This window comes from Cervus canadensis, chromosome 4, assembly GCF_019320065.1.
Source record: "Cervus canadensis isolate Bull #8, Minnesota chromosome 4, ASM1932006v1, whole genome shotgun sequence".
Lineage (NCBI taxonomy): Eukaryota > Metazoa > Chordata > Mammalia > Artiodactyla > Cervidae > Cervus > Cervus canadensis.
This window is the reverse complement of record NC_057389.1, coordinates 91,253,952-91,277,846: the sequence shown is the minus strand read 5'-3', so window position 1 is coordinate 91,277,846 and position 23,895 is coordinate 91,253,952. Positions and strand designations below refer to the sequence as shown.

At 54.1% G+C, this 23,895-nt stretch overlaps 3 protein-coding genes across 7 annotated transcripts; 2 read left to right on the top strand and 1 right to left on the bottom strand.

Moving 5' to 3' along the window:
- Window positions 1-5: 5 nt before the first annotated feature.
- PLPPR2 (phospholipid phosphatase related 2) lies at window positions 6-8,246 on the top strand. Of its 5 annotated transcripts, none has more exons than XM_043466559.1 (10): window positions 6-178; window positions 1,438-1,612; window positions 2,488-2,567; window positions 3,170-3,358; window positions 3,485-3,620; window positions 4,246-4,517; window positions 5,439-5,615; window positions 6,331-6,437; window positions 6,775-6,826; window positions 6,959-8,246. In XM_043466559.1, exons 3-10 carry the CDS (start codon window positions 2,502-2,504, stop codon window positions 6,989-6,991), a joined length of 1,032 nt encoding a protein of 343 aa, XP_043322494.1. In that variant the 5' UTR covers window positions 6-178; window positions 1,438-1,612; window positions 2,488-2,501; the 3' UTR covers window positions 6,992-8,246. The 5 variants fall into 5 exon arrangements, with proteins under 5 accessions (XP_043322494.1, XP_043322490.1, XP_043322491.1 ...); XM_043466555.1 differs by having other exon boundaries at window positions 7-178; window positions 6,331-6,453; XM_043466556.1 differs by having other exon boundaries at window positions 7-178; window positions 2,447-2,567; window positions 6,331-6,453.
- Window positions 8,247-12,783: 4,537 nt separating this feature from the next.
- Window positions 12,784-14,382, top strand: SWSAP1 (SWIM-type zinc finger 7 associated protein 1). The gene is made up of 2 exons (XM_043466554.1): window positions 12,784-13,042; window positions 13,586-14,382. Exons 1-2 carry the CDS (start codon window positions 12,797-12,799, stop codon window positions 14,087-14,089), a joined length of 750 nt encoding a protein of 249 aa, XP_043322489.1. The 5' UTR covers window positions 12,784-12,796; the 3' UTR covers window positions 14,090-14,382.
- Window positions 14,383-15,374: 992 nt separating this feature from the next.
- On the bottom strand, window positions 15,375-20,982 carry EPOR (erythropoietin receptor). The gene is made up of 8 exons (XM_043464382.1): window positions 20,723-20,982; window positions 19,737-19,872; window positions 19,172-19,350; window positions 18,937-19,094; window positions 18,301-18,454; window positions 18,127-18,214; window positions 16,293-16,380; window positions 15,375-16,199 (listed from the first exon to the last, which is right to left on the bottom strand). The coding sequence occupies exons 1-8, from the start codon at window positions 20,835-20,837 to the stop codon at window positions 15,588-15,590; spliced, it is 1,530 nt and encodes a 509-aa protein (XP_043320317.1). The 5' UTR covers window positions 20,838-20,982; the 3' UTR covers window positions 15,375-15,587.
- Window positions 20,983-23,895: the final 2,913 nt, after the last annotated feature.

The following is a 23,895-nucleotide window of genomic DNA, read 5'->3' as shown; positions in this document are numbered from 1 at the left end:
TGTCCCGGAGGCCCCGCCCCTCCCTCCGGCGCGGAGACTGCGCGGCGCGGCCGGGCCGGCCGACCGCGTCTCCATCTCCGCGTTCGCCCGCTGGCTGGCGGTCGGTTTGTCTGTCCGTCCCGCCGCGCCGGGGCCGTCTAGGTGGAGCCAGGGCTCAGGCGGCGGTAGTGTCGACCCGGTGAGGGGGAGGGCCTCGGGGCGCCGCCTGTACCTCTTCTCGCCGGCTTCCGGCCCTCGTTGTGTCTGTCTGGCCAGGGTTCCGTTCGTGTGGGTCGGGTCCCCTGCGGGTCCAGCGCGGGGAGGGGGAGGGGAGGCTGCCAGCTGAGGCCTGGGGACCCAGCTAGGGGAGGGGTGGATGGGGACAGGACCCCGGTGAGGCGGACGGTGACTGGGTGGTTGTCGTTATGTGTCCGTGTGTGTGTGGCATCAGGGGTGTCCGTGTGGTGGCTGTGTGACTGTGTCTCCCGTGGCTGTCTTTGTGTGATTGTCGCCGTGGGTATCACTCTGATGGTGACTGTGTGGTGGTCGTGTTGCTGTGGCCCCCTTTGAGTGGCCGTGTGACTGTTCTCACAGTGATTGTGTGGCTGTCTCGGTGTCTGTACGGTTGTATGCATGTGATTGTCATTGTGTGGCTGTTGTGTGTTTTTTTCTGATGGTGTGTGGGGGTCCATTATTATGTGGCTGATCGTGTGCCTTTCTTACGTGTCTGTGTGCAAGCCTATGCCACAGTCCACGTATGTGCCCTTGTGTGGCCGTGTGGATGTGGCTGTGGATGGCAGGGCTCTTCTGTGGCTGTCAAGGTGGACCCAAGACTTAATATGTGTCATTCTGTGCCTTGTAATTGGGGGCGTGACGCTGTGACCAGTTCTGTGACCCCCACCCCCACCCCGTGTGTGGTGACTTTTTTTGATGTGACTCTTGAGTGTTTTGGCAGCCTTGAGTCTCTGTCCCTGATGGGGGTGGAGTGGGGCTGTATGTGGGGCCATGAGGTGTGTGAAGGACCTCCTGTTGTGTCCCAGTGACTATGTGTTGGGGGCAGGGGATTTGTTTGATCTGCGTGGGTGTCTGTGACAGGCCGTGTGCACACCGTGCTGTGTGAGTGTGCTGTTGTGTGTAGTGGGTGTTGGGCACCTGTCTGAATGAGCGAGCCCATCTTGTTCATCACAAGGCTGACACCCAGTGCATTGCCTGGAACCTAGCAGGCCCTTCATCCTTGTTGGTGGGATGAACGAATGCTGTTCGACTGGATGTGTGTGTGTGTGTGTGTGTGTGTGTTGGGGGGGTGGTTGGGATGGAAGCTTTGGCTGAGTTGTGTACTCTGGGCGGGGTGCCGATGTGTGTCTGTGTCTCTGTGAGAGTAAGGGGGCCATGGCTGGGTAGGCACCTCGGGCCTCTGGGATCTCTGGTGTGACCCTCACCTCACGTGTAACGTTGCAGAGCACGCCACGTGGATGGGGCACTGGACCCAGAGTGCCTACCCCTGCCTGTCTGGGCCTCAGTTTCCTCATCTGGGCAATGGGGGTGACCATCCCTGCCCTGCTGGCTGCCAGGAGCGGCTGTGAGTCTGTGGGCGTGGCAGCAGCCTGCGGGAAGCCATAGGGCCGGATCACAGGTGAGGTCTGGCTGGGAGAATGGGTCAAGCAGGTGTGACTGTGTTGGCCTCTCAGTGCTGGGGACTGACTGAGGTTAGACTGGGGCGGGAGGGGGGGGTGCGTGGGTGGAGGGGGAGATAGCCCTCTCTCATAATACAGGGAGGCAGACGGGCTGGGAGGAGGGGGAAGGAAGGAGAGAGGGAGAGGCAGCTGGGAGAGAGGGAGGGCCTGGCCATCAGCCCAAACCAGTCAGGCACAGCCCATGGGGACAGGAGAGGGAGGCCCCTGTGGGCTCTGGGGGAAGTGGTTTGGGGGGAGGGGCCTGGTGGAGGTGGGTAACAAGGAGCACGGGGCTTCCTGTAAAGCACGTGGGGGAAGAGTATGGGGGTCTCCTAAAAACTAGTGGGGGTGAGGAACCTTCTTTGTAAAAGAGGGGTTCCCTTTAAGCAGGATAACTCTCTGCTGAAGGCCAAGGGGAGGGTTCCCATATGCTAAGGGAGACAGGCCCCCCTACAAGGTATGGGGCCAGAATCTCCTGTGCAGGCTGTGGGGGACCACTCTAGAATCAGTGGAGGCCCTAGCAGAGGCTGAGCTGAGCAGCTTGTATCGGTGGAGGCAGGTGCCTCTAATAAGCTGGGACGGGGGAAAGACCTGGTCATGTGGAGGCGTGGCCAGAAGGCTCATGGGGGCGAGGCCGGGGCTCCTTGGCTGTAGCTGGAAGAGCCAGGGATGGGGGAACAGACTGTGGCCCGAAGGCTTAGGGGGTGGGGCCAAGTGTAGTTGCAAGGGCCAGGGATGGGTGCCAGGGTGTGGCCAGAAGACTCGAAGAACAGATAACCTGAGGCTCCCTCTAGGCCCCGCCCCTGGCGGTCCCATTCCCTCTGCATCTCCACAGGCCCAGCCATCACCATGGCGGGAGGGAGACCTCAGCTGAAGAGGAGTTTTTCCATCATCCCCTGCTTTGTCTTCGTGGAGGTGAGGAGCACAGTTCCTCCCTGGCCCAGACCCTCAAGAGGGAGGAGGCACCTTCTGAAGTGGCACTCCCTGAGGTTCCAACCCACCTCTGCCCATCCTTACTGTGGAACTCTGGGCACCTCACATGCCTTCCCAAGCCTCAGTTTCCTCATCTGCAAATGGGCACAATTGGCATCCCTCCCTCTCTCTTAGGGCTGTTATGAAAATAAAATGGATTAATTCTAGAAAAAGGTTTAGTATGACACCCAGCCCACAGTAAGAGTTACACCTGTTGTGGCTGCTCGTGTTGGGTTGGTGCAAAAAATTCATTATGGAGAAACCCAAATGACTTTTTTTGGCCAACCCAATATTTCTACCAGTAGTTTTCTTTCTCTGTTGCTCTGTCTCTCCACCACACTTACTTTCTGTGCCTTGGCCCTGTTCTTTCTCCCTCTTCCCAGTCTGTTCTCTCTACCCTCTCCTCTTCATCTCTGTCTGTATCTCTCCTCCTTGTCTCTTTCTCCGTCTCTGTGTCTCTGTCTCCATGGCTCTGACTCAGACCTGACCCTTTCTTTCCTCTCTCTTCTCTGTCAATCTCTCTCCCTACCCTGACTGGACGGCAGTCGGTACTGCTGGGCATCGTGGTCCTGCTTGCCTACCGCCTGGAGTTCACAGACACGTTCCCTGTGCACACCCAGGGCTTCTTCTGCTATGATAGTACCTATGCCAAGCCCTACCCAGGGCCTGAGGCTACCAGCAGAGCACCCCCAGCCCTCATCTACGCCCTGGTCACTGCTGGGCCCACCCTCACGGTGAGACTGGTGGTAACCCGGCTCAGACAATGGGAAGGGCCTTCCAGGAGGCAGGAGGGCCAGGGGGTGGTGGGCGGAGGACTGGGTTTGAAGGCCAAGAAGACCACACCTTGGTCTTGCCCACAGATCCTGCTTGGGGAGCTGGCGCGTGCCTTTTTCCCTGCACCACCCTCAGCCGTCCCCATCATTGGGGAGAGCACCATCGTGTCCGGGGCCTGCTGCCGCTTCAGCCCCCCGCTGCGGAGGCTGGTCCGCTTCCTGGGTGAGTGACTTGGTCAGGGGTCAGCTGTGCAAAAGGGAGATGGGCCAGGCTCAGCCATAATAAGAATTCCAGGGGGAAAAGGGCCCTAGAATGTCCATGATGGTGACTTCATGGGGCAAGAGGAATTTGGGCTGAGGGCAGGCCTAGGGAGGTTCTAGAGATATGGGCGTGCCCTAAGCCAACCATGATGGCAACTCTAAGAGGAGGGCCCCAAATTGCCACAAGGAGAATCTCAGGCAGAAAACCACAGGAGGTCCTTGGGGCAGTGGGCTGAGATCCCTGGCAGTGCTCTAAATATGGTCTCAGCCACAGTTGGTGGCCTTGGGGTAGAAGGGCAGAGCTCACCCGAAATGGTGGTCCCTGGGGCAGAGGGCTGAAGATCCTCCAGGAGAAAAATGAGCAGCTCAGTAATAGCAAGAACAGGGGCAGGTAGAGGAGGCTCAGAATGACATCCTAAGGGACTATGGCCCAACTGTTATGGAATATGGTGCTAGGGGGAGTCCGAGGTGTGTTTTCATGTCAGTCACAGGAACAAGGAGACAGGGACCCAGATGGACCTTAAGGGGGCTCACAGGAGAACAACTGCTGGGCCCTGGCATGAACCCCCTCTCTCATCCTACCCCAGGGGTCTACTCTTTTGGCCTCTTCACCACGACCATCTTCGCTAACGCGGGGCAGGTGGTGACCGGCAATCCCACGCCTCACTTCCTGTCCGTGTGCCGCCCCAACTACACGGCCCTAGGCTGCCCGCCACCCTCACCGGACCGGCCAGGGCCCGACCGTTTCGTCACTGACCAGGGTGCCTGCGCCGGCAGTCCCAGCCTGGTGGCTGCTGCCCGCCGCGCCTTCCCCTGCAAGGACGCTGCCCTTTGCGCCTATGCCGTCACCTACACAGCGGTGAGCCCGGAAATGGAGGCAAGGCAGTTGGGGGCGGCCAGTGGTCAGGAGACCCTGTGGACTGGGACCTCCAATCCCTCCCGGAGTGAGGCCACGCCCTGCGTCTCTGTGACTCCGCCCCTAGGGCGGAGGCTATGACTCCACCCCTTGGAGTCTGGTCACGCCCCCATCTTGAGTCAAGAGCCATCCCTTGGTGTTTGGCCACGCCTCCAGACCCACTAACCCCACATCCGAAGAAGGCTGTTGGCTCAGCTCTATAGACTCTGTCCAGGGAAGCCTAGCCAAGTCCCAGGAATGTCACAGGTCCTGGTTATTGGCTGGGTGACTAGGTGGGCTTTCAACTCTGTCCCCTGGAGCCCTTGTCCCCCACTTTGACATCACCTTTTATTGGTCTGGCCATACTCCTGAGTCAGTTTCGCTGAAACTTCCTGATTCTTGTCCCCTGCTTTTCCCTGGTCGCACCCACTGTTGCTCTGACTCCTTTTTCTGGCGTTGGGGACTATGCTTCTAACCCTGTTAGTGGTCCCCAGGTGTTTGGGGCCTCCACCTCCTGGAGCTCCTGACAGCACTTGTCACTTGGGCCTGACTCCAACCTCTGATTTTGTGGCTACACCCTCAGCCAGCAAGTATCTTTCACCATCTGTGATTGGTCTCCCGGAGACCTGGGGCCCCAGACCCTATCTACTGCTCTTTGGCGTTCAGGCTACACCCCGTTCCCTGCAAAGGCCCACTGGGGGTCCATGACTCCATCCCCTGAACTCCAGTCCCCCTGGCTGTGTTCCTTGGAGCCCCTGGCCAGTGCCTCCAGCCCCAGTGCGGCTCCTCAGGGTTCAGACCTCACCACCTTCCCTGAATGTATTGTCCACATGAGTTTGGGAACTGCTGCTGCCGTGTGACCTCTGACCTGCCTGGCTCCCACAGATGTACGTGACACTCGTGTTCCGCGTGAAGGGCTCCCGCCTGGTCAAACCCTCACTCTGCCTGGCCCTGCTGTGCCCTGCTTTCCTGGTGGGCGTGGTCCGCGTGGCCGAGTACCGCAACCACTGGTCGGACGTGCTGGCTGGCTTCCTGACAGGGGCAGCGATCGCCACCTTTCTGGTGAGCCCCCTTGCCTTCCATCCCTGACCCGAGGCAGGACTGCGTGAGGATGAAGGGTGTGGACTCTGTGTGACCTTGTGTCCCTTAGCCTTACCTAGCTGGGACATTCTCATCTGTGAAATGGGATAACAGGTTTGGGACCCGGGTAAGGCAAGTGAGGCACTTGCTTGAGTACACCAACTAAGGGGGATGCCAAAACACTCAAGATCAATAAAAATATTATAAATAATAATTAAAAATAATCATGATAAATTTTATTTTATTTATTAAAAATAATTTTTGGGGAGACACATGGCATGCAGGATCTTAGTTCCCTGACCAGGGATTGAGCCTGTGTTCCCTGCAGTGGAAACACAGAGTCTTAACTACTGGGCCACCAAGGAAGTCCCAAGATAAATAATATTCTAATAAAATATTTTTCCAAATCAGGATTAATGCAAAAACCCACATTGTCCAAAATACCAAAGGTTTAAATAAAGACAGGATTAGATCCTGTTACACAACTCAGCGTCACTTGCCTCCCCGTGTGGAATAAGTAATAACGGCACCTATCTCTTAGTAAAGTGGAAACAGCAGTGTTTGGCACATTATAGGCACCATAAAAGTGTTAGCTGTTCTTGAAAACCTAAGCCTCAGTTTCCTTATCTGACAAATGGGAATAGTAATCTCCCTTATTGGCCTCAGGCCTCAGCACACCCCTTTTCTCTGTCGATAGGTCACCTGTGTTGTGCACAACTTCCAGAGCCGGCCACCCTCTGGCCGAAGGCTCTCCCCTTGGGAGGACCTGAGCCAAGCCCCCACCATGGACAGCCCCCTCGAAAAGTTAAGTGTGGCCCAGGTAAGGGGGGCCGGGGGCTGCTCCCGGCTGGAGAGGGTGGTGGGTGGAGGGGGGACCAAGGAGGGAGGAAGTCGGGCAGGCGGTGGGGGGGTCTCAGGGTCATGGAGAGGTAGAGGTATAACTCATCTCTGTGGACCTGGGTCCGGGGGGAGGCTGTCCCACAGAATGGAAGGGTGTGTCCTCTCCCTCCCAAGGAGACATGATTAATCCTGAAAACTCATTATCTGTTCCACTGGGTTCTATGCACTTTGAGCCCCTTGTGGCTGTGGCCAGCGGTGCCCAGGGGGCCACTAGCCCCTCCCCTCTGCCTCTTTGTCTCAGGAACCCGAGGGCTGCAGGCCGCATTCGACACCGGCACGGCTCACCCCATCCAGTGAGTATCAAAGGGGTGGGAGGATAAATGGGGGGACTTCCAGATGGCTGTCACTGCCACAGAGGTGTCACTGTGCTCTTGTGGCCCCTCCCAAGCTTTCTAATCCCTTGACTTCTGATTCCTGATCCCTAGAGCCGCAGAACTGCGCCCGCCGTGGCCACCTGATCCCCAACTGCGTGTCCTCCAGGGCTCCAGCCATGTGTTCATCGCCCCGTGTGCCCCGCCCTCGATTGAGGTCTGAGCCGACTCCCCTGCCTCTGCCTCTGCCCCTGCCAGCACCAACCCCCAGCCAGGGCCCCTCGCCCTCTTCCCCTGGGCCTGGGGGGCCGGGCGGGGGTGGTGGCCGTGGCCGGAAGCTGCTGCTGCCCACACCCCTGCTGCGGGACCTATACACCCTTAGTGGACTCTATCCCTCCCCCTTCCACCGGGACAACTTCAGCCCTTACCTGTTTGCCAGCCGCGACCACCTGCTGTGAGGCCTGACACCCACCCAGAATCTGCCCAGTCCCCATTTCTTCCCTGCCACGCGTGTGTGTGCGTGTGCTGTGTGAGTGCCAAAGCCCTTGTCCCCAGGCCAGCCAGGCCCAGACATCAGAGGATGGCTGGAAGGACATGGAGGGGACCCCCTGTCTCTTGCCCTCTGGGACATCCAAGTGGGCATAATTGGGAGGTGGGTCCTTGCCTCCTAGGATTGCCCTTTTAAGGGCCAAAGCCTGATCCCATTGGCCATTGCCCAGCCAATGGGGGCTTCCCAGTTCTCAGAATCCTAGCCAAAAGGAGTTTACTCCAGCCAATAGGAGAATCCCCTATTTTTAGACACCTCAGGCAAGAGGGCAACTCTAGTCAGTGTTCAGCCTCTGAACAACAAATAGGAGTCCTTGGTTCTCAGACTCTCAAGGTGGGTGGGTATGATTCCAGTCAATGGGGGACCGCCCATGTCTAAGCATGTGCAAAGGAGAGGGTGCTCTCTCCTCAGAATCAGAGTCCAGCTGGAGGGTCGGGGGCAGGCTCCCCCATAGCAGGGTCCTTGGGGGTACCCCTTCCTCTCTCAGCCCCTCCCCCATGTGCAATCTCTCACCCAGTCTCTCCTAACTCCCAACTTGTGCAGGGCTTACCCCATTTCAGAGGTTTTGGGGTTCAGGGTGCTGCATTCCCCCTTGCCTGTGCCCAGGTCACTCCAAACCCTTCTGTTATTTATTAGGGCTGTGGGAAGGGAGTTGTTTTTTTCTTCCTTAGAACCACCCCTGTTCTTCATACTGCCCCCCCATGCCTCAGCCTCATACAGATGTGCCATCATAGAGGCATGGGTGGAGCAAAGAGGGCTCCCCATCCCCGGCAGCCAAAGGCAGTGGGCAGGGGAGACACTGCCCCCCTTTCACACCCCCTCCTCATCTTTAATAAAGACCTGTTTGTAACAGAAGTTTGGCCACCTGCCTTCCTCCTCCAGGTGGCAGGGGTGAAGGACTTTAATGTTGGGTGTAGGAGGTGTCAGTGAGGCTGGGTGTGAGTGTATAGTCACAGGGAGATAGTGGAGAGGCAGCATGGGGCTGTAGGGTCCATGACTTTGCTTTAAACCAGGCTCAGCATTTCCTGGGTGTGTGACCTCAGGAAAGTTAATTAACCTCTCTGTGACCTCAGGAAAGTTAATTAACCTCTCTGTGCCCTCGATTCTTCATTTGTCAAATGCAAACAGCCCTGCAAGCCACATGTAAGGCACACAAACATACTGTGAGGGGCCTCATGTGACTGTCTTCCTTAGGTGACTGGCCTGTTTCTGACCATGGCCAGGGTGCTGAGGGTACAGGGAATAGGGTGAGGCGACCATAGAAGTCCTAATACAAGGGGATGATGAGGGCAGTAGGAACCTCCACGCTGAATCCCTGACTACGTGGATTTGAGCAGGGGTTTTGATTATGAGGTTGTGCTGAGAACCAATCCCTGAGGGCCCAGCAGAGACTGGGGAAGGTAGAAGGACAGGGAGCCACATACAGCTCCCCCCCCACACACAAACACGCTGTGGTTTCAAGAGACTTCAGACAGGCCATTCAGGGCACGGAGTCATTCAAAAACCAGGGAAGGGAAGTCTGCTTTCCTTTCACATTTATTCATTCATCCATCCATTTATTCAGCCAAAAAACATTGTGGAGCACAGCCCACCCCACCCCCATGCGTGCCAAGTGCTGCTTTGTCAGGCAAAGGGGCTGCAGTACTAAGCAGAACAGACACAAAACCCTGCCTTCATGGAGCTCACATTCTAACACCAGAGAAACAATAAACAACATAAATAAGTTAGCCACAAAACTACAATTCCCAATTTCAAGAAGGTCTGGAAACCAAAATTATCCTCATAGCTCATTTGTGGCAAAACCTGACCTGAACTGACATAAGGTCATTATAGGTTTTGTTTAACTTAATGTGAATATTCTTATGTTTCATTGCAGATAAAGTATAGTGTTTGATTTAGAATGTTACCCCAGGTCCAACTAGGGGTGTTAATCAGTACCTCGTATTTACACCATAGTGCCTTTTGAAAATCTGAAAAAATCTAAATTTCAAACTGCAGGATCAAGAATTTGGGCCAGAAATTGGTATCGTTGATATGTAAGATATTGATAAGGAATAAACAGAAAACTCAAGCTAGAGAAGACAATGGGACAACTTTGGAATGAGGACACGGTTTGCAATTTAAAGAGAGTGTCCAGGGAAGCTATTTCTGAGGAGTTGGCACTGGAGATGTGGTGTGGAGGGAGGGAGAGACGAGAGCCCTGCAAATAACCGCAGTGTGGAGTGGGGGAGTGTTCCAGGCAGAGGGGACAGCAAGAATGAAGGCCCTGCAGTGACAACGTGCCGGCTTTGTCCAGGGAACAGTGGGGAGACCTGAGCGACTGGAGCAGATCAAGCGACGGGGAAATAGAAGGGAAAGGAAGTGTACCTGGAGGAGTGGGGTGTGGTTGATTCTGCATTGCAAGAAATGAGATGGACGCATGAGAGTGCTGAAAGCAGAGGAGGGATAGGATCATGTAGCCCCCTACTTCACCGCATGGAGTATCTATTTCCAGGGCTTGCCTTCCCCTGAGCCCCGTAGCACAGCTGCCTCCATGGGGCCCAGCAGAGAAGCAAAGTTTCAGCACAACGGACAGCATTCTACGAACAAACCAGTTGGCGCTGTCCATGGTCCTGATGTTAAGGGCAGGCCAAGAAAAGGTCAGGTTGGGGCTGCCGGGCACAGTGTCTGGACCGGCTAGAGAGGGTGGAGACTGCAGCCCTGGCCTTGCCCACCCCCATTACAGGGTGGATAATCTTAGGTAGAAAATCCAGATAAAGATGTTCCTGCTTATTCAAAAGGCTTCTCCACATGACCCACTGCATCTTATCCTCAACTTGACCAAAACAGCTCCTTTTTGTAATGTAAGTCAGACCATGACCCTCCTGTGTCCAAACGCGCCCTGGGCTCTCCGTGGCACTCTGTGTAAAAGCCAAAGTTCTCCCAGTGCCTCCAGCCCTTTGCACTTGCAGATGCCTCCCCCCGGAATGCTCTTCCCCCACATACTTGCATGATTCGCTCCCTCACCTCCTAGGAGCCTTTCTTCAAGTGTTACCTTCTCAGGGAGGCCTGCCCCTACCATCCTATTCAAAATTGCAAAAACCAAACAATTGTCCCTTCCCTTTCTTTCCCTGTGCAAACCTCTTTTAAAAATTTTTTTAAATACAGACTTATCATCTGCTCATAGACTATTTAAACTCTTCATGATGCCTGGTGGCCATTATCACCTCCCTCACTAAGATGTCAGTTCCACTAAGACAGAGATGTTGTTCTCTGTTCACTGCTGAGTCTGTGTGCCTCCTAGAACAGGGTCAGGAACAACATACACGCTCAATAAGTGTTTGCTAAATGAATAAATTTATCAACAATTTATTATTGTTGTTGAGGATACCAACAAACTAGGGAGGAACACAGACTGACCCTGAGCTGTCCACCTTACCCTTTGGTTCTGCCTCCTCTAGGGAGTCCCTGTAAGGTAAAGTCCTTCTGTCAGGACATGAAGATGGGGTCCCAAGAAGCAAGGGAAAGAAGTAGTGTATGTATGAGAGATACACCTAACGTCTGCATCTCTGCCAGTATATGCATTCAGGAGCACCTATCCTATGTCAGGTGCTGTTCTAGGAGCCGGAGATCCAGCAGTGAAAGAAAGAGGGACTCTACCCCGATTGAGCTGACATTCTAGTGGGGAGAGAGGCAATAAGATAAGTACATACGGTTGGAAGTGATAAGTATTTGAAAAGAAAATAAAGGTGAAGAAGCAGTGAAAGAGTGAGGAGGGGTGTGATTTTACACAGGTAGTCAGGAAAAGTGAGTGATATTTGAGTAGAGACCTGAATAGAATGGAAAAAACAAGGGATAGATATCTGGGAGCTGAATGCTCTAGGAAATGGAACAGCAAGTGCAAAGGACTTGAAATGGGGCTGTGTTCAGCATGGTCCGGTGTTTAAAACTATGTGGAACTGTGTGATACAGGTGCTTGTGTGTTTAGAGTGTTGCAAAGCGAGGTGAATCAGGCGATGAGGTGGTGCATTTGACAGGACGAGGTAACAGTGTGCCTCATGTGTGTGTGTGTGTGTGTGGCGGCAAAGGAATGGTTGTATCAGACTGTGTTCTGGTGTGCTTGCAAGAGAAAGGGTGTGGGGGCATGAATGCGAGAAAGAGTATGTATGGGGTGCTTTGTGTCAGGATATGATTGTGACCATGTGGGTGGTGGGGATTCTGAAAGTGAAATATATGCAGAGATGCCCTGTGTGTGTGTGTGTGTGTGTGTGTGTGTGTGTGTGTAGGAGTGTGGGGGTGCCTGTCTGTGTGAGTGGGTGTATTGAGGGATGTTGTGAAGCTCTTTTCTGGCCCCAGAGGGAGAGAGAGCGCCCTGGAAATCTCAGTTCCGCCCTGCCCCTGGGTCTCCTGGCAACGGCACCACTTTGAAGTTACCAGGAGACAGAGTTGCCAGGGCAACAGGGCTGTGAGTGGCAGCTCTGGGGAGAAGTCTGTGCGAAGATATCCAACCAGTGCTAACTTGGTCATTCACCTTGTTCTTCCTTCTCTCCCAGTTTCCAATCTATCCTGCCTTTCTTTATTCATTCCTTTAACAAGCCTTTTGAGACTCTGCAATGCCCTAAGCACTGTCTGGGCGCTGGAGATACTGAAGTGAATATGACAAAGAAGGTCCTGCTGCGGCTTTCCCTCAGTCTCCCAGCGTCTGCATCTTTGCCTCCTCTCTCTCTCTTTTTTTTTTTTTTTTGTTCTATGGTCCTGCCTCTCACTGTACCCTAAGCAGGACTCAAGAAGCCCCCAGGCCAATGAGGAAGCCAGCAGAGACTCTTCTCACAGACCCTCAAAGACACTCCTTTGCTGTCTGATGGATATTTTGCACATAAATATCCTCAAGCTTGCAACCCCAAACACACACATTTGTGCAAGCATTCAAGCGCAGAGAGAGACAAGCACATAGCTTATCCACCTCTCCCCTTCATTGTCATTAGGAAACATCAGCAGAAACACGTGCGCGCGCACACACGTTCATCACTATATTCCTGAGATACCATGTGCTCCACTTTACAGGTGGGCAAAGCTGAGCCTCAGAGACTTTAAGTAATGTGTCCATGATTAGGGCCTGTTCCCTCCAACTCTCAACCCTTATATTGTCTGATTAGCTGCTTAGTTCACAATAATAGTATTCGTGGTGCTTCCGCTAGCGGACTCACTTACAAGAGGGCCTTATTGCCCTGAAACGCCTCCATTTGTTGCTCAAACTAGGTTATTTGCCCCTTCACCAGGGGAGGAGCTACGAAACGTCGATTTAACTTTGAGGAACAGATTTTTGGACTAATGGAGAAGCTAAGTGCACTGTAACCAATGAGAGCCCGCCCTGGGCGGGATTAAGGGCAGGCACCGGCCGCCGATTGAACAGAAGTACGCGGCAAATGGCGGAGACGCTGAGGCGAGTGCTAAACTTGGGAAGCGCGGCGGGCCCCGGAAAGAACACAGCTGAGGCCGAACCGCCTTTGCTGCTGCTCGGCGGTCCAGGCTCTGGAAAGACAGCGCTGCTATTCGCGGCGGCCCTGGAGGCGGCAGGGGAAGGCCGAGGCCCGGTCCTCTTCCTGACCCGGAGGCCCCTTCAAAGCCTGCCCCGCAGGACTGGACCGGCGCTCGAACCGCTGCGATTACAAGTAGGGAGGGGTGGGACCAGAGGTGGACCAGCCCGTAGCGGGGCGAATGGGGCATTGAGTGACAGGCGGAGACAGACCAATGGCGGAGACGAAGCGACATTGTGGGAAGGAATATGGACGAGTTGGGGATGGAACTGTATGAAGTCTTTTTAAGATGGAATGAGAAACCGTTCAGTGAGGGAGCGGGATCCACAAATTTGCGTCCCAAGGGGTGGAGTCAGGGGCGGAGCTAAACATTAGTCCGTGGTGGAGTTGGACGCTACGGGCAGGTTTTCCGTGGAAAGATTGCCCTAAAGATTTGGCAGAAAGGCATACCTTGTCCTTAATAATACAGGGCAGTGACGAGTGCAGGATAAGAAAACAACGAGGGTGAGGGGTTGGTGAACGGAAGAATATTCGATCCCTCTGAGCTGCTTCACGCTGGAACCAGAGGTCTAGTGGGTGAGAGACTCGTCGGCGGGAATATGCAAGGAAGCAGGACTGCTCTAACTGTAAGCCCGACTTCCTGTGCTGAATCTGGCCCTTTCCTTTTTCCCTTTCTAGAAGATCCGCTTCCAGTACCCACCCTCAACCCGTGAGCTCCTCCGGCTTCTGTGCTCTGCCCATGAGGCCCGTGGACCAGCCCCCTCACTCTTGCTGCTTGATGGCCTGGAGGAGTACCTAATAGAAGACCCTGGGTCCCAGGAAGCCGCCTACCTGGCTGCCCTGCTTCTGGACACAGCTGTCCACTTCAGCCACCGGGCTGGGCCTGGCCGGGGCTGTGGGCTCATTGTGGCCCTCCAGACCCAGGAGGAAGGAGACAGTGGAAATGCTCTTCAGCTGGCACTCCTTCAGAGGTATTTCCCTGCCCAGTGCTGGCTGCAGCCGGATGCATCAGGCCCAGGACAGTGCTGCCTCCGAGCCTCTCTGGAGCCAGGTGGGCTGGGCCCCAGGGAAGAATGGGGGGTGACTTTTCAACCAGATGGAGAGATGACAATCACCCCATGGCCCACCCAGGCAGGTGACACCAGCTCGCACAAAGGTTCAAGGTCTGGAGGCCAACCGTGAGCTTTGACAACTTCTCTATGCCTGTTTCCCTGTCTGGAACACCTACCTCAGTTCAGTTCAGTTCAGTCGCTCAGTCGTGTCCGACTCTTTGCGACCCCATGAACTGCAGCACACCAGGCCTCCTTGTCCATCACCAGCTGCGGGAGTTTACCCAAGACAGATGCAAATTCAAAGACCTTAAGACTGTAAAGTGCTTTTTCTCTCGTAAACATACCATTATCCTGTACATATTGTGCCCCGCCAACATATTGTTTTTCTGTTTTGAATTTTATAAAGAAGAATTTCATGATAAATGTAATCTGAAACTTCCTTCTCCCTCTCAACACTGGTACTAAGATTCGGCCACATTTTCAGTCATTCCTTTTTCCATACTGCTTGTAATTCAATGAATGACTGTACCCTAAATTAGGTATGATCAGATTGACTTATTTACTACTATTAACACTCGTACACATATCCTGGTCCATGTGTGTGAGGGTTTTTAGGGTACATATCTAAAAGTGGAATTGCTGGAATAGAAGGTATGCTTTCCTAGGTTATGTCAAACTTTTAAAAATCAGTTAAGCCAAAACTTCCATTGAGCCACTTGATTGACCTTTGGTGTCATCAGAGTGCTTTCTTAGAACCAGATTCAGAATAAAGCCTTAGGAATTAATGTTAGTATTATTATTAGTGGCAGAGACTAGCTAGCTGCTCATTAAACAGCTCTTCTCTCCTGGGTGCACAGCTGAACTACATTTCCCAGCTGTCCACGGGTCTTACTGGGGTCACATGACCATTTCTGGCCAGTAGAATTTGTAAAGAAGAGGTGGCGCCCACCTCCAGTTCACATCCCTAAAGTGGCCCACAAAATCTTCTGCTGTCTCTCTCTTGTTGGCTGGCAGGATGCAGAGTGTCCATCTGAAGACCCCAGAGTACCCCTAGGAGATGGTTAAGCTACAGCCTGGGTTTCTGACTCATCCCAGGGATAAGCTAACCATCTATTTGAATTGTATGAGAGAAAGTGCTTCCCTGGTGACTCAGCTGGTAAAGAATCTGCCTGCAATGCAGGAGGCCCGGGTTCCATCCCTCGGTCGAGAAGACCCCCTAGAGAAGGGAATGGGTTGTTGTTAGGGCAGCTAGTATAACTTATACTGGCTAATTCACTCTATTACTATTATTCAGATTGCCAGGTCAGAATTTTAGACTGAACTCCACAGACTTTTTGCTGCTTCTCCTATGGCCTGGGCCCAGGGAAAAGATGGGGCTTACAGGTATTTATAGAAGTCATGACAGGAAACTTGTATATATTTATATATAAAGTATATATATATATATTTATCTATCTACACACAAAAAACTGTACATTTAAAAATACTGCAAGGCTGTGACTTTCTGAGCAGGATGAATTGAGCAGAAAGCCAAGGTCAGCAGGCCTCACTGACCCTGCCGGATAAACCTTGGGCCTGGAGTAGCACTGGGGTCATTCTGGGTCCCTGTGCCTCTGAGGGCTGGAGTCCTAGGAGCAGGCCACGTAGCTCGGGGGTGAAGGCTTGGGGGCTGGGATGAGGCTGTTCTCATAAGGGTTGGAGTAGGGGCCATTGGATGAACCCCCCTGGGCTTCCTGGGAACCCCCTGAGCTGTAGTCAGTTGAGATGCCAGAGTCGGACACCACGAGGTATAGGTACTTTAGGTGGGGTGGGGTGGGGAGCAGCTCAGGGGGCAGTGCCCTTGGGCGCAAGAGCTGGGAGCTGGGGTCAAGAATGGTGTACTCAAAGCTGGCAGCAGAGGCCCCCTCCGGCCCAGGCTTCAGGGCCAAAGCGGATGTGCAGGAGGACGCTTCTGAGGCTTCATCTATGGTCACTATGTCCAAATTGCCACCAGGCTGCAGGAGGTCCTCACTCGGCGGACTCCGGGGCAGCAACCACTTGTCCAGCACCAGGTAGCTGTCTCGGGCATGCTCACTGCCCACTGGCTCCAGGAGGGGACCCCCGTCATCTGCCCCTGGTTCCACTGCCTGTGTCACCCCCCAGCAGCACTCAGAGAGGACTTCCAGGGGGGCAGGTGGGTCCTCTGGGAAGGGGGTGCTGGGGCTCCACCACAGACAGCCGTCAGTCTGGTACAGCCACAGCTGGGGAAACAGCACCAGCTTGCTCAGAGACTTGGAGTTCGGCCACAGGAGCAGGGAAGCCCCAGGCCTGGAAGGAACAACCAGGCCGCCTACCTGGAAGTTACCCTTGTGGGTGGTGAAGAGGCCTTCAAACTCGCTCTCAGGGCTTGGGATGCCAGGCCAGATCTTCTGCTTCAGAGTCCTGGTGAAACCAAAACAAACAGATACCTGGGCATGTGTCACTGAACATTCACCAATACCCCCTCAGCACCATCCATGGGGCAAAGATACTCCTGGTCCCTTGTGATCATGTTGAAGGCACAGGAGTGCATGGGACTGAGGAACAGGGGTTCTGCCAAAACATCTGCAAGGCCCTACAGAAGGGCAATGGGAACAGGGTTTTGAAGGATACATAGGAGTTCAATATACACTGCCTTATGGTCCCTCTAAAACCCACCCAGGCTTGTCTGAAGGTCCATTATGCTACTTTCCTCCTCACTCTTTTCCATGGTTCTCCAGTGCATTCAGGATAAAGTCCAAACTCCTCCCTATAGAAGACCCTGCATGATCCAATCCCTGTTACCTCCCTCATCTCCCCACCCCCCTCTTGCACACTCTGCTTTAGGCATACAGCTTTTCTTGCAGCTGCTTCAATGTTCCAAGCTCATTCTCATCTCAGGACCTTTGCACTTGCTGTTTTTCTCTCCCTGCTTTTCATGTGGCTGCCTCCTTCCCAGGATTCAGGTTTCTGCTCTGATGTCACCTCCTCTCAGCTATCTATTCTGTCATGTCCCCATGTGCATGCATGCTAAGTCGTTTCAGTCATGTCTGACTCTTTGTGACCTTACAGACTGTAGCTCACCAGACTCCTCTGTCCATGGGATTCTCCAGGCAGGAATACTGGAGTGGATTGCCATGCGCTCTTCCAGGGGAATCTCCCCAACCCAGGGATCGAACCTGAGACTCTTACATCTCCTGCACTGGCAGGGGAGTTCCTTACCACTAGTGCCACCTGGGAAGCCCGATATTTCTGCTATCTCTCATCACAATTTATAATATCTGTTGGTTCCCTTCTTTGTTGTGTGACTCAGCTATGAGATCCACAAGAGTAGAGACACATCTGGTTTGTTCTGTGCTTGCTTTCCAGTGCCTAGCACATAGCTGGTGCTCAGTATTTCCCAATCAAGTAAATAAACAAGGCTTTGAAAGAACTAGGAGATTGCTTGGCAGGCATGGCAAGGACATTTCAGGCAGAAGGGACAGTGTATCCCCAGGCTTGGGGGTGTGAAAACACATAGTATGTACTTGGGTTACAAAAACTGAATTACAAAAACCTCAGGATGGCTGGTCATGTCATAAAACATCTAAGGAGCTTGACAACGGGTGGGAGGCATTTGGGACTAAATCGTTTCATGGAGCCCATTTGGTTGGCTTTACAGAAGTTGATGAAACTGGGAAAAAAGTATTCACAAAGAAGGGCTTCCCCAGTGGCTCAGTGGTAAAGAATCCGCCTAAAAGGCAGGAGATGCAGTTAGACGCAGGTTCCATCCCTCCGTCGGAAAGATCCAGGAGGAGGGCATGGCCACCCACTCCAGTATTCTTGCGTGGAGAATCCCAGGGACAGAGGAGCCTGGCGGGCTACAGTCCATGGAGTCGCAAAGAGTCGGACAGGACTGAAATGACTTAGGATAGTACGCACACACATTCACAAGGGAATCCAAGAAGGAGCAGCCTCTGAGGTAGGAGGAAAACCCAAAAAGTATGCCCAAGAGCAGAGAATTTTAAGTAAGAGTCTGGGTGTGACCTGGCTTGCATCCCGACCCTGCCACCGACTCTTCATTGTGTAACCCTGGGCAAGTGCCTGCCCGTCTCTGAGCCTCGGTTTTCACAGGGAAAGGGGAAAGTTAGTGGAGGGGAGTCTGAGCCAGATGCCGAGTGGGGCGCTCACCGGCGGTGGGAGAGCAGGGCTAGCACGGCCAGCAGCAGTAGAATGAGCACGAGGACGAGGGAGAGAGTCAGGATGAGGGGGTCCAAGTCTGGGGGAGGAGGGGAGAGGTTAGGGCGGTGAGCTTGGCCCCCATGCTCCGCCCAGCCCCTCCTACCTCCCTTGCCTGGGCCTCACCACTAGCCGTCAGCAGTGACGCAGGCTCGGACCAGGCGCTCCAGAAGCCACCGAAGCTGGGCTCGGCCATACGCGCGCGTACCATGAAGGTGTAGCGCGTTCCGCCCCGCAGGTTGCTCAGCAAGCACTCGGTGCGGCCGTCGAGGATCTCCACCTGTGGGCGGGGCCCGGGTGAGGGGTGTGGCCAGTAGGGCCGGGGTGGGCAAAGGAGGGCATATGGGGGTGGACTCTGAGGGAGCCAGGCAATCAGAAAAAGGAAGAACGGAAACCAAGAATGGGGAGGCGGGCAATCAAAGTAGGAGGCGGGGCCCAGGAAGGCTTGGGGCCAATCAGGATGGGGCCCTGGGTAGAAACGGGCGAACTCCAGCTATTTAACAGCTTGGCCTGTGAACAGACAGGGCGGGCACAGGAGCGGTCTAGGGTTCCAGGCAAGGGTTAAGAAAGGTTGAGTCCAGGTGGGCTGGGAAAAGGGGACCACTGGGAAAGGGGACAAGTCTGTGGACCTAGAGATGTCTTGGGCTGGGAGTGGAAGGGACGAGGCCAAGGGGGCGGGGCCCTAGTGACAGTCTGGGTGAGACTTAGAGGGCCTGTCGACTCTGGAGCCCTTTGGGGCTAGGTCATAGGGGTGGGCCTCACCCTCTGTGCGCCCCCTGCGGCGTTCTCTGCCGAGATGTTCACCTCATAGCGGATAAGGCTCGCCATGGGTGCCCCAGGCGGCGGGAGCCAGCGCAGTACCACGTGGCCGCCCTCGTCGGCCCGCCGAGCCACAAGCCTGGCGGGAGGGTCTAGGAGCACTGCAGAGAGGGGTTTGCTTAGGTGGGCGGAAACTGGGACTCCCTCCCGACCAATCCCCGGTTCCCAGCGCACTTACCCACTTCGTTGACGTGAATGGTACGGCGGTAGCGTGAAGCGCCCGAGGAGGCCGCAGTGACGTGCAGCTCTAGGGGCACGAAGCTCGACGTGTCGGCTGTAGGCAGCGAGCACCAGAAACGCACCAAGCCGCGGGCGGTGGGCGCCTGATGCAGGCGGCATGGCTTCCACGGCTCACCCCTGTTCAACCAGGAACCAGCGAGGGTAGGGGGATCAAGTTTGGAGGTTTCGCGGGGACCGAGGGCGCGTTTCTGGACACTACCACCAGGGGTCGTCCCAGCCCCGACGTACGTGAAGCCTTAAGTCCTGCTTTGAAGCGGGTATTCCTGCCCTGCAGTTTGCGATTGCCCTCCAGCAGTGATCACGGGAGTGTTCCAGCCCCGACCACTAGGGTGCATGTCAGCCCTGACCCCGTGGGTTTCCCACTAGTGCCCACCAGCAGAGATGCCATCCGGTCCCTGGCACCAGGAAACATCCCAAGGTGCGAGCTCCTGAGAGGTCTGCTCGGCCCGCCCGCCCCCTCCACCTGTGGGGCGCTCCACCTGACCCCTCCTCGTCCGACTCACTCGAGCTGGTAAGAGAAGCTGTAGTTGTCCGGGCCGACCCCGGCGCTGGCCGCTTCCTCCCAGAAACACACCAAGTCCTCCAAGCGCTCGGTGAAGCACAGAAACTCATTAGGCTCGCGGGCTGTCAGCAGGGCCGCTGAAGATGGGGGTCAGGGGAGGGGGTCAAGGGACCCGAGCCCCTTTCTCGAACCGCAGCATCCTTCCCTCCCTCCTACCGCCTGTGCGGACCGATAAGAAAAAAAGCCCCGCCCCCGTTCTTCCAGCGGGGCCCTTCGAGGGGTCCGCCGAAGTAGTGCCCCCCAAACTTCCAAGCGTAGGTTGCATGTCTTATTGTCTCCCTCCAACACACGCGCCGCCCACCCGCGACCGGCTTTGCTGAGCGCAGCATTCAAGGCCTCCTCCTCCCGCTGCCGGCCCCGCCCCAGCCTAGGGACTTGCGTGCGGGTGAGTGTGTGTGCAGGAGGCGGGGTCCCCTATCAGCCCCGACAGGCTCCCGGCGTCCCGATAGCGCCAACCGTGCCCCCCGTTCCCCTCCCTCAACCCCGCGGACCCAGGGATCTGGCGCCCGCATGCCAACCGTGTTTACAGTCGCCTGCGACTCGGCCCCTCTGACTCGGGTTTTACCCTCCCTCCCCGCCTGGAGGGTCGGCTAGATCCCCTTAGCTCAGGGACTCTAGAATACAGGACTCAAGACGACAGCACCACCCCTGCCCCATTTAGCGTTTAGCACGTCCCAAGTTCGTTGAAAAGATAAAGCAGGACTCTTACGCCCCCTTCTAGCTTCTCCCCCAGAACCCAGTCTGGGGATATAGACCCCAGCATGCCATATGAGACCCCAGTCTAGGGGTTCAGACACCATCTTGGGCCCCAAGTCACAGACTCAGAATGAGAACCTGGGTGCCCCCAAGGATCCGGGCAGGAAGTTCGGGGCCCAATATTGCCCTCCATGATCCAGTGCTGGGGTTCACATTCAACTCCACCCTTACCTTTGTTTTCAAACTTGGGGTCCGGTGGATTGGGTGGGGGAGCCCAGGCTGCCCCAGCGAGCAAGAGGCAGAGGAAGCCAATTCCAGGCCGGAGGGGTGCCGGGAGATGATACATAATGTAGCCCCTGCCGCCGGGGGCCCAGGGCTCCTGCCCCGCCTCCCAACTTCTTCCGTCCCTGGCACAGGCCACAGCTGGGTCAGCAGCTGCCTCCGCCGGACACAGCTGACCAGGCCTTCCCGGCCAGGCGCCTCCAAGTGGCAGCTCCCCCGAGGGGGCGGGACCAGCAGGCAGCCCGAGCTGAGATAAGAGGGAGGCAGCCGCCCTGTGGGGCCTGGCTACAGAGAGCAGGGGCCCTGGGCTCCGCACCCCCTTGAGGGGTGGAGGGAACTGCTCTGTTTTCTGCCTCAGACACACTTTCTTGCCGTGCGACCCTGGATGGGTTACTTACCTTATTTGAGCTTCAGCCTTTTAATCTATAAAATCCGACTTGGCACATAGCAAGCGTTCAAAAAATGTAAACTACAACTACTGATATTATCGTACTAATCAACATCTCTTCCCAGTCTGGGTAGGAATATAATAAGCCTAATAGTAGCCATTGAATGTTTGCACAATGTTGGGAAGTACTGCCGGAGAGTAAGTACGAAAGAGCCTGCATTTGTAAAAATTACATGTATTCTGGAATGCGAGATTTTATTTGTGATTTTGGGGCATTTTCTGCTTACATTTGTATACTCTTGGGATTTTATTTTACAAGGAACGTGCAGTTCTTTCAATAATCTGGAAAGTATAGAACAAATCATAAAAGCTGTTCTCTTGGGCTGAGCTTCAACCGGGGTAAACACCCTCCCACCCAAAGAGATACATGCCTGGGGAAGCAGGGGGATACCTACCTTATTGCGTCAGCCAGACCCAGATTAGCCAATCAGAGAGTTCCATTCCCTGGAGCACGGTAATTGGTTCAGAGGTGCCATGTGACCCAAGGGGATCCAATGAGCTTCCATTCTGGGACTTTTCCTGGAGTAGCTAGGAAAGGAGGTGCTGCTTTCTATTGGAAGGCGTGGTAGGCAGATAGAGTAGTCAGAGACATCTTTGTCATTAGGAGGAAAAAAAAATTGGCTGATGGTGAAGCTAAGGTGGGCTTCTGCGCTGTCTGTTCCCTCCACTTGCAAGGTTCTTCCTCTAAATGTACATGCGGCTCACTTTCAGTTTACTCAGGACTCTAACTAAATGTTATTTCCTCACTGAAGTCCTCCTGGACCTCCCTGTTTAAAATAGCAACCCTCTCACCGCCACCGTGCCCCCCGCCCCGCCCACGTCAGTCCTTAAATGGCTTGGTAGTAGTAGCAGCAGCAGCATTTTGCATTCCCTGTACTTTTTGTGTTAAATGTGTAACATGTATTTGATGTTTTGTTCTTGATTCACCACCTTCATTAGTCTGTTTTGTTCATTTCTATATCCCCAACACCTACAACTGAGCCTGGCATACAGTAGGAGGTCAGGAAATATTTGTGGAGTAAAACCAAGCTGAGAGGTGTAGGGAGACAGCTGACCTTGCGTTAGCCACTGGAGAGAGCTATTCCTGAGTACTCCTGCACCTTTTTTTTGTTTTAACCTCCTGCACTTTTAAAAACAGAAGTGGCGGGATTCCCTGGCTGTCCAGTGGTTAGGACTCAGTGCTTCTGCAGGGGGCGTGGATTTGGTTTCTAGTAGTTTGAGTGAACTCCGGGAGTTGGTGATGGACAGGGAGGCCTGGCGTGCTGCGGTTCATGGGGTGGCAAAGAATCAGACACGACTGAACGACTGAACTGAACTGAGGGGAACTAAAATCCCACATGCCTTGCCGTGGAACCAAAACAAAAAAACAGAAGTCAATGAGAATCTCTTCCTCAGGAAATTGGCATTTGGATTGAGTGTGTGTGTGTGTGTGTGTGTGTGTGTGTGAGAGAGAGAGAGAGAGAGAGAGAGGCAGAAACTGTAAACTTCTTTTGAGAGGCAAGCTCACTCCCTGGGTGAGAGCGTATGTTCTGATGCATTCCGCGTGTCACTTGCCCTGCAACCTTAGATAAGTTACTTAACCCTCTCTAGTCTCAGTTTTCCATGTATAAAATGAGCATGATAATAATGCCCCCTCATAAAGCTTACGTGAGGATTACGAATAGATTACATCAAGTTATGAGAACATGCGTGGCACACAGTAAACACTCAATAAGGATAGCAATTATTTGCTTAAGCTAATTTAAGAAGGACAGGGAAGATTGTGCTGCAGTCCATGGGGTTTGCAAACAGTCTGACATGATTCAGTGACTGAACAACAACAATAACAATTTAAGAAGAGTACTGTTACTTACATCCAATTGCTTTTTAAATGAATTAATCTGGCTGCATCAGGTCTTAGTTGCAGCATGTGGGATCTGTGAGTACATAGATTCTCTAGTTGTGGCATTCAGGCTTAGTTGCTCTGAGACACATGGAATCTTCGTTCCCTCACCGGAGATCAAACCCGTGTCCCCTGCATTGCAAGGGGGATTCTTAACCAATGGACTGCCAGGGAAGTCCCAGGGATTCTCCTTGCATGGCAGGTGGAACTGGTGGGATGTAAGACGGGCATTGCCCTATGAGGGTGATCTTGCCTTGCAGTGGGGCAATATTCATTTTGTAAATTTTTTCTTTTTTGGCTACTGTAACAGAGACCCAAATAATACTGATGGCTTAAATAAGCTGGGCATTTAAGAAGAATATGTTTTTATTTGGCTGTGCTAGGTCTTAATCACAGCTCACGGGATCTTTAGTTGTGGTGTTCAGCATGTGGGATCTAGTTCCCTGACCAGGTATGGAACCCAGGCCCCCAACACTGGGAGCTCAAAGTCTTAGCTGCTGGACCACCAGGGAAGTCCTGAGATAGATATTTATTTTCTTCTGTAACAGTTCAAGTAGCAGCACTACAGTGTGTTTGCTCCCCGGTCTCAGAGGGCCATGATCCTTCCAGTTTGCAGATCGGTTGTTTAGATGGTGTGAACCACCCAGTCCAAGCTGATTCACTCCATATCTTCATTCTAATCAACCCAAGGCAAAAAAAGGCAGGAGAGGACACACCCCTTCTCTTTAAGGGCAGAGCCTGGAATGTACCCACATCCTTTCCCCTTTACAGCTCACTGGCTGAGACTTAGTC

Excerpts from the sequence above, each read along its gene's own strand:
- PLPPR2 (XM_043466555.1), top strand. The coding sequence starts at position 2,502 with ATGGCGGGAGGGAGACCTCAGCTGAAGAGGAGTTTTTCCATCATCCCC. Across the intron at positions 2,568-3,169 it reads CCTGCTTTGTCTTCGTGGAG|TCGGTACTGCTGGGCATCGT; the intron begins GTGAGGAGCACA and ends ACTGGACGGCAG. Across the intron at positions 4,518-5,438 it reads ATGCCGTCACCTACACAGCG|ATGTACGTGACACTCGTGTT; the intron begins GTGAGCCCGGAA and ends TGGCTCCCACAG.
- SWSAP1 (XM_043466554.1), top strand. The coding sequence starts at position 12,797 with ATGGCGGAGACGCTGAGGCGAGTGCTAAACTTGGGAAGCGCGGCGGGC. Across the intron at positions 13,043-13,585 it reads TCGAACCGCTGCGATTACAA|AAGATCCGCTTCCAGTACCC; the intron begins GTAGGGAGGGGT and ends TTCCCTTTCTAG.
- EPOR (XM_043464382.1), bottom strand. The coding sequence starts at position 20,837 with ATGTATCATCTCCCGGCACCCCTCCGGCCTGGAATTGGCTTCCTCTGC. Across the intron at positions 18,455-18,936 it reads CCGCAGGGGGCGCACAGAGG|GTGGAGATCCTCGACGGCCG; the intron begins GTGAGGCCCACC and ends CCCCGCCCACAG. Across the intron at positions 18,215-18,300 it reads GTCACTGCTGACGGCTAGTG|ACTTGGACCCCCTCATCCTG; the intron begins GTGAGGCCCAGG and ends CTCCTCCCCCAG.